The 17,700-nt window shown below is 39.3% G+C and overlaps 1 protein-coding gene across 1 annotated transcript in view; it reads left to right on the top strand.

Annotated features, from left to right (window-relative positions):
- The window catches only part of TTBK2 (tau tubulin kinase 2), a 137,664-nt gene that overhangs the window by 54,873 nt on the left and 65,091 nt on the right, over window positions 1-17,700 (top strand). The window contains exons 5-6 of the mRNA XM_056134271.1: window positions 9,891-9,964; window positions 16,261-16,401. Of these exons, the coding sequence (XP_055990246.1) occupies window positions 9,891-9,964; window positions 16,261-16,401 (215 nt within the window). The remainder of the gene's footprint in view (window positions 1-9,890; window positions 9,965-16,260; window positions 16,402-17,700) is intronic.

Below are 17,700 nucleotides of genomic sequence, written 5' to 3'. Positions count from 1 at the left end.
AGCACTGCATTGGTCTCCACATGGAATAGCCCCAAGCAGCTTGCTGCAGTCCCTGAGCATGCTGAGTGTGGCCCCAAAACAAAACAAAAAAATACTTGTATTGGTTTGCAGCAATCAATCCAAAAGTAATATTAAGGGACAATTCTATTTGCGATATCAAAAGTTAAAAAAGTTTAGAAATAAATTTAACAGAAGAAGTACAACACTATTACCTTGAAAATTATAAAACATTGAAAAAATAAAGATTGAGGATTTGAAGAAAGATATTCTGTAGATCAAAATTTTATTCATTTACTTATTTAGTTTTGGGTTTTGGACCACACCCAGTTGATCTCAGTGCTTACTCTGCAGTCTGCACCTCAGGGACACTCCTGGCAGAAATCTTCATGGTTGATATCTTTGTAGAAATGGACAAGCAGATTCTATAATTTATATCTTAACTGTAAAGTATTCTGAATAGCTAAAATAACCTTAGCACGCAGATATTGGCACATACTGAGAGTGATCCACAATTGTGTGGACAACATGTACCACACTGATGGCTCACACTTTGTTTTTTGTTTTTTGCTCACACTTTAATGTCACATCAGACATTTTGTTCCATCAGATATGTACAATAATTTGTTGAATCAGTTGGTATATAGAAAAAAAACCTGCCCTATAGTTTAAAATTAATATATTTACTCATAATTAAAATTTTAATTTCTGTTTATTTAAAGAATAAAAGGGCTGGAGCGATAGCACAGCGGGTAGGGCATTCCCCTTACAAGCGGCCAACATGGCCGACCCGAGTTCGATTCCTCCGCCCCTCTCGGAGAGCCCGGCAAGCTACCGAGAGTATTCGATATGCCAGACACAGTAACAACAAAGTCTCCAATGGAGACGTTACTGGGCCCGCTCGAGCAAATCGACGATCAACGGGAGGGCCTTTACCTTAACCTTATTTAAAGAAAGTAGGGTTTATTTAATTTCAGTTCATTAGTTATAAATGTGTCTTATGATTATTAAGTGACAAATTTAATTCCTATTTATGGAAAGAAAGTAGGGTTTATTTAATTTTGGTTCAATAGTTAATAAATTTGTCTGATGATTATCAAGTCGCAATTTTCATTTGTAATAGCCATTATTTGTTTTTATTGCAGTTTTTAAAAAAACATTTCAGACAGTGCTAGTGACCCTCACAAAGACAGTAAAATGTTTTTATCCTTTTATTTTTTCATGCCAACATTTCTACCCTTTTTTTCAGATAAGAATTTATAACACCCTCTACATCATTTTCATGACGTTCTTGCAGATTCACTGTATGAATCAAGAAAATGGGTCACTTTTTTTAGGTATTTGTTCTCCAGTAGCCATTTCTTTAGCATGGCATTTATTGGTCAGGAACTGATCAATAATTCTGTAAATTTCAAAATATTAATTTATCCAGTCTTCACATATTTTCTTTTTTTTTCTTTTTGTTTTTGGGCCACGCCTGGCGATGCTTAGGACTTACTCCTGCCTCTTCTCTCAGGAATTACTCCCAGCAGTTCCCAGAGGACAATATGTGATATTGGAAATTGAACCCAGATTGTCTGCGTGGAAGGCAAACTCCCTACCTGCTGTACTATCACTCTGACCTTATACCATGTGTTTTCAAGTGAAGTCCTGCCTACTGTTTCACAACTTTTCTGTATCACTTAACAGTTTTTGCTCAACAATGATAGTATGATGCCATTCAATCTGATACATCAAAAACATCTTTTTCACAATATTACAATAAAAGTCAGCATCTGGCTTTAGCTTCAAATTTTTTCCTTCCTTAATGGTGCAGATCTAATTATTCAAAGTAGTTAGCATACTATTTGGTCCTTTACTGTTACATTTCAAAATTTGATCCTCTACAATTTTCAAAACTCATAATGTCACCTTATTTTTGTTTTGCTTTTAATGGTAAAAATTTTTATTTACTTATGGTTTCCCCCCCCCCCCCGCTGCAAAAGCTCTTCAGAAAAGGGACACTCATAGAATAGCTGTCTATAAATACTATATACATTCTTCAAATAGTAAACCACCCATTGATTTCATCACAACACTGCATATGTGTTTTCTTTGTGATTGTTGTGTTCTTTCAGAACAACATGCATATCTAAACTATAGGTATAGCCTCTAGGCAAAGAAAGTTTATATAATTTTATCCTGTATTTTTATTTCTTGTCTGGAATGCATTGGCAAAATTTGAGATGCCTCTCCAGGAACCATACTTGAATCTATTACAATGTTTTAACCATTTCAGTAGCATTTTAGAGGTCCCAACAGTTCATTCCATAATGCTTTGAATTTTGTCCAATCTTCAGTTCTGTCTATTGTCAGAAAATGTAAATATTTTAGAATGGTTAAAAAGGAGATCACTCTTCATGGCATTTTTTAAAATGTGTGCTTTCATGTACGTATCCTTTTTAAACCAGTATAACCTAATTTTTAGTAATTGCGTTACACAGTAATCCTATAAAAGTGCTCATTTAGAATGATTACATACATAGTAATCCTATAAAGGACTTATTTGTGGGCCAGAGCAATAGTATAACTCATAGAGTACTTGCCTTGTATACAATACTGAGAAACAGGGATTGACCCATGTTCAATCTCTCGTACTGCATATAGTTCCTGAGCCCTGCCAGGAGTGATCCCTGAGCACAGAGCCAGGAGTAAGCCTTGAGCACTTCCAGGTGTGGCCTAATTCCCCCCACCCCCACAGAGGGAAAAAAAGTGTTATTTCTGTCACTGAAACAGGTTTTCAGGATTGTTGGTGTCTTCTGTGTTCAGACACGGAATTGTTTTCTCATTGTACGGCACATTCGTTAGCTTCTTCTGTGAACATTTATAGTATCTAATTTGTCAAGAATAATTTGTACAGCAACAACAGAGGTCACTTTGTTCAGTTTACCACTGTACATTTTCCTCACATTTGCTGCCATTCTTCATCATCATCGTTTCCTGAGTCAGATTCAAAACATTCTTCCTTGCAGTATATTCATAAGTGATTCCTTGCAGTGATTCATTTATCACAGTCCTTACCGTCAGATTCTTTAACAAAATTCTCATCTGAAGAGGATGAGAGTATTATTATTGGTCTTAATATTCCTTTTTGCCTCATGGGAAGGGGGGCATTCCTGGCCCATCCTTCCCGCCCTAACGAGGTCACGAGTTGCCCCCCACGAGCGGCTCTCCGGCACAGCCGTGGCTCCAAAAGCACAAGGACTTAATACAGAGCCCGGCAGCTTGCGGCAGAAAAGTGAATGGACTGTGCGTTAATCCATGGTACCATGCCTGCCTGGGAGGGAAGGGGTGTTGCTCCCTTCCGCCGTTTTCCCCCTGGGCAGCAAGATGGTAGCCTCCTCGGAGCTTTTTGGAAAGCCAGGTATGAGCCGGTAGTGAAGGGTAACTGAAACCTCATGGGAAGGGGGGCAATCCCAGCTTGTCCTTCATGCCCTACTGAGGTCACAAATTGCCCCCCACGAGCAGCTCTCTGGCATGACCATGGCTCCAGAGCCACAGAAACCGATCTTGTAATTATCTGGCTCTTGACAGAAATACCTCCAGGCTTAATAAGTAAACTGTCAGAAATCCAAATTCCCGCGGCCACTATTGCAGCCGCATGACATCATATGGTTCTCATAACTAACTGTAGAAAAAAATTATTTCACAATGCCTTTTCGGCAGTTCTCATTGTTGGGTGTAAACTATAAACAATAATGGTGCATCTTTTGTCAAAATAATGAATCTAATCAAAGTAGATAGAGTGTTAGGTAGAATTCATCTGCCTCACAAGCATTGGGAGGGGTGGCAGGGGGGTATATTGGGGTTCTTGGTCATGAAAAATAAGTACTGGTGAAGGAAAATGTGTTTGATCATTGCATAACTGAGACTTAAACCTGAAATCTTTGTAACTTTTCCCACAGTGATTCACTAAATAAATATAAAAAAAATTTCCTTTTTGGCTTGCAGTGATAGATTCAACAGATGAATCATCTGTTTCCTTATCAGTGTTACTTTTATACTAAATGGACAAAAATTTTTTAAATAAAAATTTAGTTTCTTAGGCAACTAGTTGCTTTCAACCTAGCAATAGTAACATAATGATTATCATAAAGTATAAAAATGCAATGATATATAGCATTATATATTATAAAATATAAAATTATATATTACAAAATGTAATAATATAGAATTTTAATAAAGTCACTCAGTCACCCAAGCAATAATCAGCAAAGCTAGTAACAGAAATGGTTATTGTTACCAAAATTTCATGTTATGTTTTAGTTTGCAGTTCTCTGACAAAGTGGAGCACTTTAATGAAGCCACCAGATAGTGAGAACTTTACAAATTGCAGTGCTGGCCAAACCATGCAATTGAAACTAAGAAATAAAGCGCAAGGAATGGGGAAAATATAGCTAGCTATAGGGCTACAATAAGAATATAATAAAGATGTTCAAAAATAGAACCCTTATATATTGCTGATAGGAATATAATTATGCTGCTATTTTGAAAAATCCAGTGGTTCCTCTGAGCTTCTTAAGATTAAACATGTGATTTCTGTGTGACCTAGTAGTTGTTCTGCTAGTTAAATATATCCGAGAAAAATGAAAACATTGTCCACACAGAAAGTTGTATATGAGTGTTCATAACAGGATAATAACCAAGAAATGAATCAGTGGATGAGTGACTTGCTAAACACAATAGGATGGAATAATATCAGCATAAGGAAAGAAAGGGAATACTGATACATACTACAGCATGGACCAATTTAGAATGCTTTATGCTAAGTAAAAGAAACCAGTCATAGTGCCGGAGAGATAATAGAATGGATAAGGCACTTGCCTTGCGTGCAGCTGACCCAGGTTCTGTCTCTAGAACCACATAATGGTCCCCTACGCCACACCAGGAGTAAGCCCTGAGTACAGCTGGGAGTGGCCCTCCAAAACAAAATAATAAACACAAAAGGAACCAGCCATAAACGACCACTTAATTTATGGTTACTTTTATATGAAATCTCAAAATAGTCTTAACCCGTAATGTTAGAAACGAATTTAATGGTCTCATAGAACTGGAAGAGTTAGAACCATGGTAGGAGGGTAAGTGACTGCTAATGGGTTTGGTTTTGGTAGGTTCAGGAAGGGTCTGCTGTTCTGCTGTTCTAATTTTGTTTTTGTTGTTGTTGTTGTTGTTTGGGGGCCACACCCAGTGATGTTCAGGGGTTACTCCTAGCTCTGAACTCAGGAATCACTCCTGGTGGGACTCGGGGGACCATATAAGATGCTGGGGATGGAGCACGGTCACCCACACGCAAGGCAAGTGCCCTACTCACTACATTATCTCTCCGGCCCTAATGTCCCAATTTTTTTTTGTAGGAGTACTGCTATTTATTATAATGTCCCAATTTTTGAAAGGTTCTTTTATTAATTGTGGTAGTTGTACAAGTTTTGGACTATTTGAAAAAGCATTGTGTTGTTAACATTTCAATAAGACTGTTATAAACTTATTTGTTTGAGGCCACAGAGAGAACAGTGGGTAAGGTGCTCGCATCATATATGGTCCCATGGGCACCACCAGGAGTGATCCTTGAGCACAGAGCCAGGAAGTAAGCTCTGAGCACTGCTGGGTAGGATCCTGACCCCCCTCCAAAAAACCCTCCTCTCAAACCCTCCAGTTATTTACATGTTCACTTAGTGTATGTCTCCTGTGCAGAACTTGGTACTAGAGTCCTTATCCTTGAGTGAAATGGAATTCATGTATCTGTTATATTATGACACATTTATGTGACATTTGCTATGAGAGCTGTAAGAAGTTAAACAGGTAGGAATGTGATTAAGTTTGGCCTGTATTTGGGTATTATTTCTATAGAAGAGCATAGTCGTAATGTAGGGTGCTGTTAAGATTATTTTGAAAATGATTTACTGAGAGACTGAGCTATTTCTGTCCTATTTCTATACCTCTTCTAGTGAGCTTAAACTTGATAAAAAAAAAACAAAACAAACACTGTCCTCCCGTTGTTCATCGATTTGCTCGAGCGGGCCCAGTAACGTCTCCATTTTGAGACTTGTTACTGTGTTTGGCATATTGAATATGTCACGGGTAGCTTGCCAGGCTTTGCCGTGCAGGCGAGATACTCTTGGTAGCCTGCCGTACTCTCCAAGAGGGGCAGAGGAATTGAACCCGGCTCGGCCAGGCTGACTGCACACAAGGCAAACACCCTACCGCTGAGCTATACATGGCCGATCTTGTCTGATCTAAACTTGATAACACAATTTTTTTTATGTAAGAGTACTGCTATTTATTCAGCCACTAATTAGGCTGATTGAATTGGGCATGAACTCCGCCTTACTTTTTTTCCCCCCTTTTTTATAATTTTATTTATTGAATCACCGTGAGAGCAGTTACAAAGCTTTTGGGTTTAAGTCTCGGTCATACAATGAAACACCCGTACCTTCACCAGTGCCCATTCTCCACCCCCCCAAAACCCCAGTATGCCCCCATACCACACTCTCCCCCTACCCGTGGGGCAGACGACTTCCACATTATTCTCTCTCTACTTTGATTACATTCAATATTTTGACACCAGACCCACGATTATTATTTGGGATTTTACCCCAAAACTCAGATCTGCCAAAAAGGCAACAGTAGATAATTTGTTTTCTATTGCTGGTTATGAATAATATATGAGATCACGCAGCTGCAGTAGTGGCTGCGCGATTTTGAAATTCCAAAATTTTAACAATTAAATCTGGAGGGATTTCTGCCAAAACCTGCTGGGTTCCGGGATTTGTTTCTGAGTCTCTGGGATCCTGGCCGTTAAGCAGCTTGATCAGGAGCCAGAGAGGCCTTTCGTGGGGTCGACTTAATTTTTTATTTTGGGGGTGGTGGGGAGGAAAGGGCCGGCTCCACCCCATCCCGTGAGGCCCCGCGTGTCTTATGTCTGCAGGCCCAAACCTGAATGTCCAATGGCCTCTGGAGGATGGCAGCCACCGAACCACCAAGGGGGAGCAGGCAGAGGGACAGCACCCTTTCCACCCGGGGTGGCCCGGCAACAGTAACCCACTGTGCATTCTGGACGCATTTCTGCCAAAAGCCGCTGGGTTTCAAGATTGTTTCTGAGTCTCTGGGATCATGGCCGTTAAGCAGTCCAATCAGGAACCACAAGGGCCGTGCCTCCAATTATATAGCTGAGCTGGAGGTGGTTTGTGGGTGTGTCTCCCACATACCTAACTTTTGGCCGTTTACTTTCTTGGTAAACTTTACCCCAAGTTTTTGGGGTCTGGCCAAAGGCACAGCAGCAATTTTGGGGTATCTGGAAGTCTGAAGGTGCCATGAGGCTGCTGATGCACTCACCTCACAGGTACAGATTGACCTGCTGGCGGCACCATACCCCCTGTTAACACAATTTTTATAAATGCATCGTGAACAGATTAGTGCATAGTTTAGAGCTATTCAGGTTTTTTCGCCAACTAGACATGAGCTTGTATACTGCATATTTTCAAGATTGCTTACCGCTTGTAAGCAACTTGAACTGAATGACAGTTAAATTAGATACCACTTCCTATCTTCTATTTTGACAATCTGGGTCACTGTCTTTTTGGCATTTATCTTGATACTAGGGGAGGGGGCTCCCAAGCAGTACTCAGGAGGGCCTGGAGCCACTCCTGGCAGTACTGGGCCTGTAGTGCTTGGTGAATGGTTCAGTCCTCTGAGACAGCAACCTACTGCTGGGAACCTTGCAGTGCTCTGGGGACTGGAGGTTCTTGGGGTCAGATTTGGTGCCAGTGTATGCCAGGCATGTGTCCTTTGAACCATCTTCCCAGTATCTTATTTTAAATTATTAACATTTTCTTCATGAATCATCCATCCTACTCCCCTTGATTTTAGAGATTATTCTGCATAATTCTTCACTGGGAATATAAAGTAAAAATCTCCTTGGGTTTGCTTAACACTTCCTTCTCAGGCTTCTCCATGGAATTGTTTTTTCTTTTCCTGACATATTGGTGTTGACCCAGTTGTCTTTGAGAAGTCAGCTCTTAACCTCTACTGATAATACACAGAGCAATTATTTTCTAGGGTTCATCTCTGTGTTAAACTCTGTACTTAAATGTTTGGTTGACAAACATGATTGCCACTCAATGTTTCTTTTGCAAACCACAACACCCAAAAGGAGAGAGAGAACAGAGGGGAATGCCCTGCCACAGAGACAGGGTGGGATGGAGGGGATGGGGGGTGGGAGGGATACTGGAATCCGTGGTGGTGGGAAATGGGCACTGGTGGAGGGATGGGTATTTGATCATTGTATAATTGAAACCCAAGCACAAAAATGTGTAAGTCTGCAACTGTACCTCATGATGTCTCACTATTAAAAAAATTTTAATAAAAAAAGTTTGGTTGAATATGCATGTGCTGTATATGAAAATAGTCAAAGTGTAGGTGATTATCCTGTCTCATATAACCATAACATTTGTCTTGATTTGTCTTATGTGGTTTACCTTACTTATCAACTTAACTCAAGCTAAAAGTCTTTCTTTGGGCTGGAGAGATAGTACAGTGTATAGAGCACTTGCCTTGCCCACATTCAACCCCTAGTATCCCATGTGATCCCCCAAGAACTTCCTGGAGGAATCTCTGGGTACAGAGCCAGGAGTAAGCCCTGAGCACCACTGGGTTTTGCCCCAAAATTAAAACAAGGGGCTGGCGAGATGGTACAGTGGCTAAAGCACTTGCCTTGCCTGGAGCTAACCCAGGTTCAGTCTCTAGCCCCATATATGTATCCAAAAGTACGTTTTCAGCACCACCTGTGTGGCCCAATTACCTCCCCCACCAGAGGGGAAAAAAAAAACCTAAAAAAGTAACAACAAATAATCTAATAATAATCTAGAACTGCCCCTAATAATCTAAAACTGCCACTAATGACTTTTTAAAAAACACGCCAAAACAGGGTTCATAAACAATTTCCTTTGTTTTTAAAAGTTTTATGATGCATTGTCATTAAACCTGTCTTTTGATAGTAAACTTAAATGGCTAATGGAGACAAACAGCTCTGAGAAGTTCTTCCTTCACTAATTAAGACTAAGGTGGTGGGCTGGAGCGATAGCACAGCGGTAGGGCGTTTGCTTTGCACGCAGCCAACATGGCCGACCCAAGTTCGATTCTTCTGCCCCTCTCGGAGAGCCCGGCAAGCTACCGAGAGTATCTCGCCCGCTCGGCAGAGCCTGGCAAGCTCCCCGTAACGTATTCAATATGCCAAACACAGTAACAACAAAGTCTCCAATGGAGACGTTACTGGGCCCGCTCGAGCAAATCGATGAACAACGGGAGGACAGTGACAGTGACTCATTTAGTCTTCTGAACTGATGTGATGATCTTGCCTTCTCCAGCCACCTTTGAGTCACAGCTGGGAGTGCTTTGAGGCAACTCCTAGTGGTGCTCAGAGTACTCTGTGCTGTTGAGACTCTTACCTGGGGGCTCCTCTTTTTCAAAGTACCTTCCAGCCTGTGGAGTTCTCCTCCTGGCTCAATTTCTATTCTTAAAATACTCCTGAATTTTTATATATTGTTCATCTGTAATTTTATATGTCTAGGTCTCGGCAAATTGATACGAAATGACCCTCTTATTTTTTTCCTTCCTGAATAAATACTTTTGTTCCTTCATTAATGTATTCATTCAGCAAACATTTATTTGACTATATAAGAAAAATGCAGGATCTGGTTTTGAGGTAGGTAGAAAATTTCTATTTCGCAAATTTTCTATCCTTAAGCTAGGCTCATTATTTTTAATTTTAAAGACTCTTATTTAAGTTATTGTTAATTTTTAGAAGAGAAACCATGTGTAACCTTTCCCACATTTTTCTTTATTTTTCTTTTATCCAGGGAAAGACCATGTTTGTAGATTTATTGGCTGTGGGAGGAACGATCGATTCAACTATGTGGTCATGCAGTTGCAGGTAGGTTACTTTGAAATGTATCAACTTTTTTTCAGTTTTAATCAAAGTATCTGCAACAGATTTGAATAAGAATAATAGCACTGTGGGCATCAGCTGAGAATGTTTTATAGTATACAGATGGAACGTCATTGAAATATTCTATACGTAGATTTTTCTCCAATGATGGAAAGCTTATCTTGTCAGCTGTTTTATTTGACCCTTGTCTCCATTGATTGTCTTCATTGCAGTGTTCATTTCCCACATGTATTTCTGGCTATAATGTGAGTCTCGCCTTGTCTTTCTTACTTCCCTTTCCCTTTATTAGCTTAGGGATTCTAGTCTTTAATGTCCGTGAATATCATTTACCAATTGAAAATAAAAGCATTATTTGACATTCAGGGGAAATGATGTTCATCTTTCCATCACTTAACAGCTCTTTGTTCCTGATCCTCTAGATAGAAAGTAGAGTTGAGTAGTGCAGCAAAGAAAATAAAATTAGAGAGGGTATGTTTGAGTAAGTCATCTTCTCTCTGACACTACCTCTTGCCCTATAACACACATGTATGCACGCATACACATGCACACATGTGCACTCATGGTCCTTTCTGCCTTGCTAAGAGACTTCCTGAGTTCTCAGGGTTTTCTTCAGCAAAAAGTTTGGGTATTTGCTTCCTATTTTCTTTCAGCATATCTGGATAGCAGTGATTCAGATCCTGGCTACATACATTCTTTCTTTTCAAAGGGTTTTACTTGTCTCCTTCCGATTTTTTCCATTTACACCTAAGTATATTAATATCGAAGGTTATAGTCTTAAAAGTCATGTCATTCATCACTAAGTGAGCCAGCAGTTTTCTTTCTTTCTTCCTTTTTCCTTAGGGCTTACTCCTGGCCTTGTGCTCAGGATCACTCTTCGCAGGGCATAGGGATAGGGGAATGTATGGATTGCCGGGCATTGAACCTGGCCCAATACACGCAAGGCAAGCACCCTGTTCTCTGTACTGTCTCTCCAGCCCCTAGTTTTATTTCATTAAGCAGGTATTCTGTGCTTTCTTTGTTGGCCATACCTGGAAGTTCTCAGGCCTTACTCTTGGCTCTGCACTTAGGGATCAGTTCTATGAACTCAGGTCAGCCACACACAAGGCAAGTACCTACCTATCCTGTGCCATTTTAGATCAGTAATATGGACCCTGATTTCTTTCACATTGGCAAATAACAATAGTCTTTTCTATGATATTTTCTATTTTTCTTCTGGATTTATCCTGCATCTTATATAATCACCACTATACCCCTATGAAGAGTATAATAGGACAGATTTTTTTTTATCTCTGTTTTGAAAATAAAAAAACTGAAGCTCAAGTTAGTTTGTGGTTTGCCTGAAATTAACTTGATGGGTGTTAGGACATGGTGGAAGCCTGAAAAAGATAACATGTTGACACAGTAAGAAAAGATTCCTCAATTTTGCCTTTAGTTTTTTATCACTGGGGAAAATAGATAAAGATTTTTTGTCTCAGCATCTCTGTGAGTCAGCACATACTTGTTTTTATTTTATTTGTACACTGAACAATCCAGGGAAAAAAGATGGTCCTTAGTCTGGAATAACTAAGGAAAACTGTCACTGTCCTCCTGTTGTTCATCGATTTGCTTGAACAGGCCCAGTAACATTGTGAGACTTGGTACTATGTTTGGCATATCAAATACGTCATGGGTAGCTTGCCAGGCTTTGCCATGAGGGCGAGATACTCTCGGTAGCTTGCCGGGCTCTCCAAGAGGGGTGGAGGAATTGAACTCCAGTCAGCCATGTTGGCTGCATGCAAGGCAAACTCCTTTCCCGCTGTGCTATTGCTCAGGAAACTAATTGTATCAGGTAATAAAGACCTTTGTGACCTGTGACACACTAAAATAAATTCCCTTGAAACCTTTCCATTAGATTCACAGCTGTGTTTTTTTCTGTTGTAAGAAAGTTAACTCACCATTAACCCTTTTTCCTACAATTAAAGTTCACTTGATTGGGCTATAACTAAAAGTAGGATAACTTGTAGTGAATACTCTCTTATTTGACGTATTGAAAAGCTTTAAGTTTCTCCCATGTATTTTGATTAAATTTACATGCTCACACTTGGCTTCTTACTGATATTTCTGATTCCAGCTTTGTGTTGGGAGTTTCTCCTTTCAGTGCTCAGGGGAGCAGGCAGTACTGGGGTTCACTTCTTGACCTCTAGCATGCAAAGTATGTATTCAGTCCATTGAGCTATCTCTAACGTTCCCTAATTTCTTTTAAAGACCCTAAATTTATTGCTTTTTATTGCTTTTTAGTTAATGTTCCTCTTTTCCTGTTCGTGATTTTATTATGTAATATCTGCCTTAATCTTTTTAAGGAATAATTTTATATAAATACTGAATACTTACTACTAAAATGGATCTTAAAATCTTTAGGGTTTAAGTAATTTTAGACGTTTCTTTTGTTTCTTCTTGGCCAGGTCTTATTTAATATCCTATTACCATTGAGGCCTTATGTGAACATACTTAGTATATGTATGGTCATTAGAGGTATATTTGGTGTTAAACGTGTCACATGTGGGGCTAAGTATACATTTTATACATGTTATAAACTATATATTTTATTTAGCAGTAAATATTAGATTGTCTAACATCAGACTGCCATATATTTAAGCTTTCATCATGGAAAAAAAAGTAGAAAGAATAATGAAAATTTATGTAAACATAAATTTAGGTAAACAAAATGGAGCGATAGCACAGCGGGTAGGGCGTTCGCCTTACAAGCAGCCAACATGGCCGACCCGAGTTCGATTCCTCTGCCCCTCTCGGAGAGCCCGGCAAGCTACCGAGAGTATTCGATATGCCAGACACAGTAACAACAAAGTCTCCAATGGAGACGTTACTGGGCCCGCTCGAGCAAATCGACGATCAACGGGAGGGCCTATGTAATCATCCCAATTCAGTAATTATCAACATACGGCTAGTCATGTTTCAGGCGTATTCTCTCTCTCTCCCCTCTCCACCCTTTCCCCAGTCATACTTTCATACTTTGCCTATAATTATAGCAATATACATTTCTTAAAGTTGAAAGGGTTTTTTTTCCCTTTTAACCACATCATACAAAAATTTTTTCAGTATTAGTATGAAATATCAAGTCAACATCCAAATTTTCTAGATCATTATTTATGTATGTGTGTGTGTGTGTGTGTGTTGTGTTTAAATATATATTTGGTTTGCTTGAGTCTAGTTTTAACTAGGGGTCACATTGAATTTGGTGTCTCTATCTCTTAAGCTCGTTTATTTTTGTGTGGAGGGGTTGTTTTTTTGGGCCATACCTGACTATACTTGGGGCTTCTGTGCTTAGGGGCTCCTGTTAGCAGACTTAAGAACCTTGTTGGGTGCCAGGGATCAAACCCATGTTGGCCATATGCAAGGCAAGTGCCCTACCATTTGTACTATCACTCCAGCCCCACTCCATTATTAGGTTATCCCAAAGTACTTGCCATATAGGACATACGTGATTCTTTCCTTTCATTTACCATTTTTCAGAATTGTAAGTTGTATCCCTAGTATTTTCCAAAGAAGATTAATGAGTTTCCTTTTTCTTTTTTAAAAAAGTAATTCTGAATTTATGGATTTAACATATTTATGCCTTTCATCATTTCTGTTACCAAAGTAATGGTGTGAATGCCTGGATGCATACTTGGAATACATGTCTGGCATACAGAGGCCTTGAGTTTGGTTCCTAGTCACCATATGGTCCTCTGAGTACCATCTAGGTAACCTTTGTGATCCCCAGCACTGTTGGCTGTGAGCAATATGTGGCCACATATCACTGGGAGTGGCCCCCTTGCACTGCTTGGGAGACCACAAAAAAAAAGAAACCACATAACATTTGAATCCTCACTCATTTTGTGAGGAATAAATTGCAGCAGTCTTTGATAATCCTCCTTACTTCCTGGTACACATTTGAACCAGTTTCATTCCATGTATTTCATATTCCAGAACTGTAACTAGCCATTTCTTCATTAAGTCTTGATTCCCCTTTCTGTGAAATATATAGAGCCCCAAATTTAGTGCTATGGGTGCCTGCTGTACTTGGGTTGAGCAGTGTTATAATTTTTTCTCAATAATTCATCCAACAAGTGGATGAATTCATAATATCCATTTCTTTATTTTCAGAATATATATTAAATCTACATTAACATATTTTTTAAAGAAATTATATTGGGCTAGAGCAATAGTACAGTGGGTAAGGCACTTGCTTGTATGTAGCCAACCTAGGTTTGATCCCTGACACCCAATATTGTCCCCTGAGCCCTACCAGGAGTAATTTCTGAGCATAGAGTCAGGAGAAAACAAGAGAATGTTTTGTGGTGTGCACTGATATTTCTAACACAAATTTGTAATAAAAGAATTGCTTTTAGCTTCTTTGGTTATATTTTCATCTTTATTCCTGTGTACTTTTTATTACAGAAGAAATAAAGAAGAAAATAATGCCAAGATGTAGGTGAAGATATGTGTGTGAGGAAAGTTAGATGGTACACATTGGCAGGAATGTGGGTAACATGAGAAAAATTTGGTAATGAGTTGGTTATAGTTAATTCTGGATAATGGGGTAGGATGTATGAGGGTTCATTATATTACATTTTTCTCCATTTTAAGTACGTTTAAAATTTTTATCAATAAAATATATTTGCATTTTCCTTAAAATAAAATTTAAAGAATTGCTTATTGGGAAATGAATTTGATTATATATATTCTTTATCATGGCAGAGCCTGGCAAGCTCCCGTGGCATATTCGATATGCCAAAAATCTCAGGGCTAGGACAAATGCAGACATTACGCTCAAGCAAATCGATGAATAACAGAATGACAGTGATACAGTGATATTCTTTAAATATCATTTATGGTAGTATTTTGTTATTTTGGAGCCTCCCAGGGGTGGCTACCTGTGATACTCAGCCATTAAATTCAAGACCCAGAAATGCTGCACTGCTTGGACCTGTGATGTTGGGGTCACCAGACCATCCTTGTGGAGCTCAGGGTCCTGTTTTGTCCACCCGTAGCAGTGCTTGGGGGGGTGGGGGGTGGTTCATGTGATGCCAGAGATTGAACCCCAGTCAGCCACATACCAGACGTGTTTTAATTCCTGTACTGCCTCTTCAGCCCCTATATTTAATTAGTTAAATTTTGTTTGGGGGCTACACCCGAAGGTGCTCAGGGACTCCTTACAGTTCGGTGCTTGAGGTTCACTCCTGATATGCTGTGTGAACCGTGTGCAGTGCCTTGGAATAAACCTTCATCTTTCGCTCACAGAGCCTGCACTCCAGGCCATTGATTTATCTTCTGCCCTGAGTGTACTTTGTAAATTCAACAATGCCAGTTTCATATTGCTCTGTATAAGGAATTATCTTTTTGTTAGAGGCTCTTTATCAATACAATGACTTTCATATTTAGTTTTCTCACTTTTTTTGTGAGGGGGTGGTGGTGTTCAGGACTTACCTCTGGCTCTGCATTCAGGGATTATTTCTGGTGGTGCATGGGGATTGAACCTAGGGCAATTGCCCTGCCCTCCGTGCCATCTCCCTATCCTGCTTTTTTATTGGTTTGTTTTTTTGCTTTGGGTCCACATCTGGATGTGCTCAGGACTTACTTCTGGCTCCGTGCTCAGGGATCGCCCCTCTCCTGGCAGGGCTTGAAGGACCCTTATGGCCTGACATAGTTTTCTCATCTGTAAAATGAGAAGAGTGCTTAGGGTGCTTTTGGGGGGTTAGATGTAAGGATAAGTATACATCTTGCACAGGCTAGATATATTATTTGCTTACATCTACTGCTATAATAGAATGTTTAATTTAATTTTTATAATAATAGAATATATTGAGTACCTAGTATATGTCAAATAATCTATACACTTGACAAATCTTTTTAATACTTAAAAAAACAGAAGCATGTATTTTTGGCTCCATTTTATGAGAAAACTTAAAGAAAAAATAAGTAATAATGAGAAATTGTTGCTCTGGTTATCTTTTAAGATAATCAAAATTGTGTTTTGTTATGATATTTGACAAAAGGAAACATTGTGACAGAATAATAGGCTCAAAAACTCCTTATTAGATTTTCTAAAGTACTCATCCATTAGTTTAAGAAAATTTCTTTTCAGATAAGATTATGATTAGGGTAAAATCCTAAGAAAAGAGCTTAACATATGAGTCTTTGGGGTAAAATCATTCAAAACATTTTCGTGGCAAATGAAAATTTTCCCAGTCTGAAAACCTGGTATATCACATTTGGAAATGCTTTTTGTTTGGTTTCCACAGGGTCGAAATCTGGCAGATCTTCGCCGTAGCCAATCTCGGGGCACATTCACCATTAGCACTACTCTTCGATTGGGTAAACAAATTTTGGAGTCTATTGAGAGCATCCATTCTGTGGGATTCTTACACAGAGACATCAAACCGGTAAGGGAGCTCTTACAGCCAGAGCATAGAGTGAACTTAGTTGTTACTCTTAATCTTTTGATGGGATACAATGAATGACAAATGTAGCTTGCTTTATTTTCTTCTTTATTTTTATAAAATTCAGGCAATATTTTTGTTGAAAACAGTTGCCTCTGAATTTTTAAAAATGACAATTACGATTTTTAATTTGTATAAACGAGCTTTCCTCATGTTAGAAATGTTTCTCAAGGGACCAGAGACATAGTACAGTGGGTAAGGCACTTGCCTTGGACATGGCCGGGCTGGTTTCAATCCCTGGTATCCCATATGGTTCCCTAGCACTGCCAAGTCTAATTAATGCATAAATGCAGAGCCAGAGGTAACTCCTGAGTATTGGCCAAGTATTTCCCAAAAACAATAAAAAATAACCAACCAAAAGAAAATGTTGCTCAAAAGATGAATTAAAAATGATTATTTTTTTTTAATGTAGGAGTACTGCTATTTTTTCAGCCACTGATTAGCTGATTGAATTGTGCATGAACTCCATCTTACTTATTTTTTTCATTTTTTTATAATTTTATTTATTGAATCACCGTGAGAGCAGTTACAAAGCTTTCGGGTCTAAGTCTCGGTCATACAATGAAACACCCATACCTTCACCAGTGCCCATTCTCCACCACCAAAAACCCCAGTATACCCCCATCCCACACCCTCCCCCTGCCTGTGGGGCAAATGATTTCCACATTACTCTCTCTCTACTTTGATCACATTCAATATTTCGACACCAGACCCACCATTATTATTTGAAATTTTACCCCAACACTCAGATCTGCTGAAAAGGCAACAGTAGACAATATGTGTTCTATTGTTGGTTATAAATGACATATGATGTCACGTGGCTGCAGTAGGACCATGTGATTTTGAAATTCCAAAATTTTAACACTTAAATCTGGAGGGATCTCTGCCAAAAGCCACTGGGTTTTGAGATTTGCTCCTGAGTCTCTGGGATCATGGCTGTTGAGCAGCTTGATTCTCTGAAGGATGAAGGCCACTGAGCCGCCAAGGGGGAGCAGGCGGAGGGACAACACCCTTTCCTCCCTGGGGTGGCCCAGGGACAGTAACCTACTGCGAGGTCCGGACGCATTTCTGCCAAAAGCCGCTGGGTTTCGATATTTGTTTTAAAATTATTAATTTTTTTTAAAAGATTAATTTTTTATTGTTGTTATTATGTGGGCTAGAGCAGGTAGAGCGTTTGCCTTGCACGTAGCTGACCCGGGTTTGATTCTTCTGTCCCTCTCAGCCTGACAAGCTACGGAGAGT

This window comes from Sorex fumeus, unplaced genomic scaffold, assembly GCF_029834395.1.
Source record: "Sorex fumeus unplaced genomic scaffold, SorFum_2.1 ptg000098l, whole genome shotgun sequence".
In the NCBI taxonomy this organism is placed as follows: domain Eukaryota; kingdom Metazoa; phylum Chordata; class Mammalia; order Eulipotyphla; family Soricidae; genus Sorex; species Sorex fumeus.
Note: the sequence above shows the minus strand (reverse complement) of the source record. Positions and strands in the feature narration are given on the sequence as shown.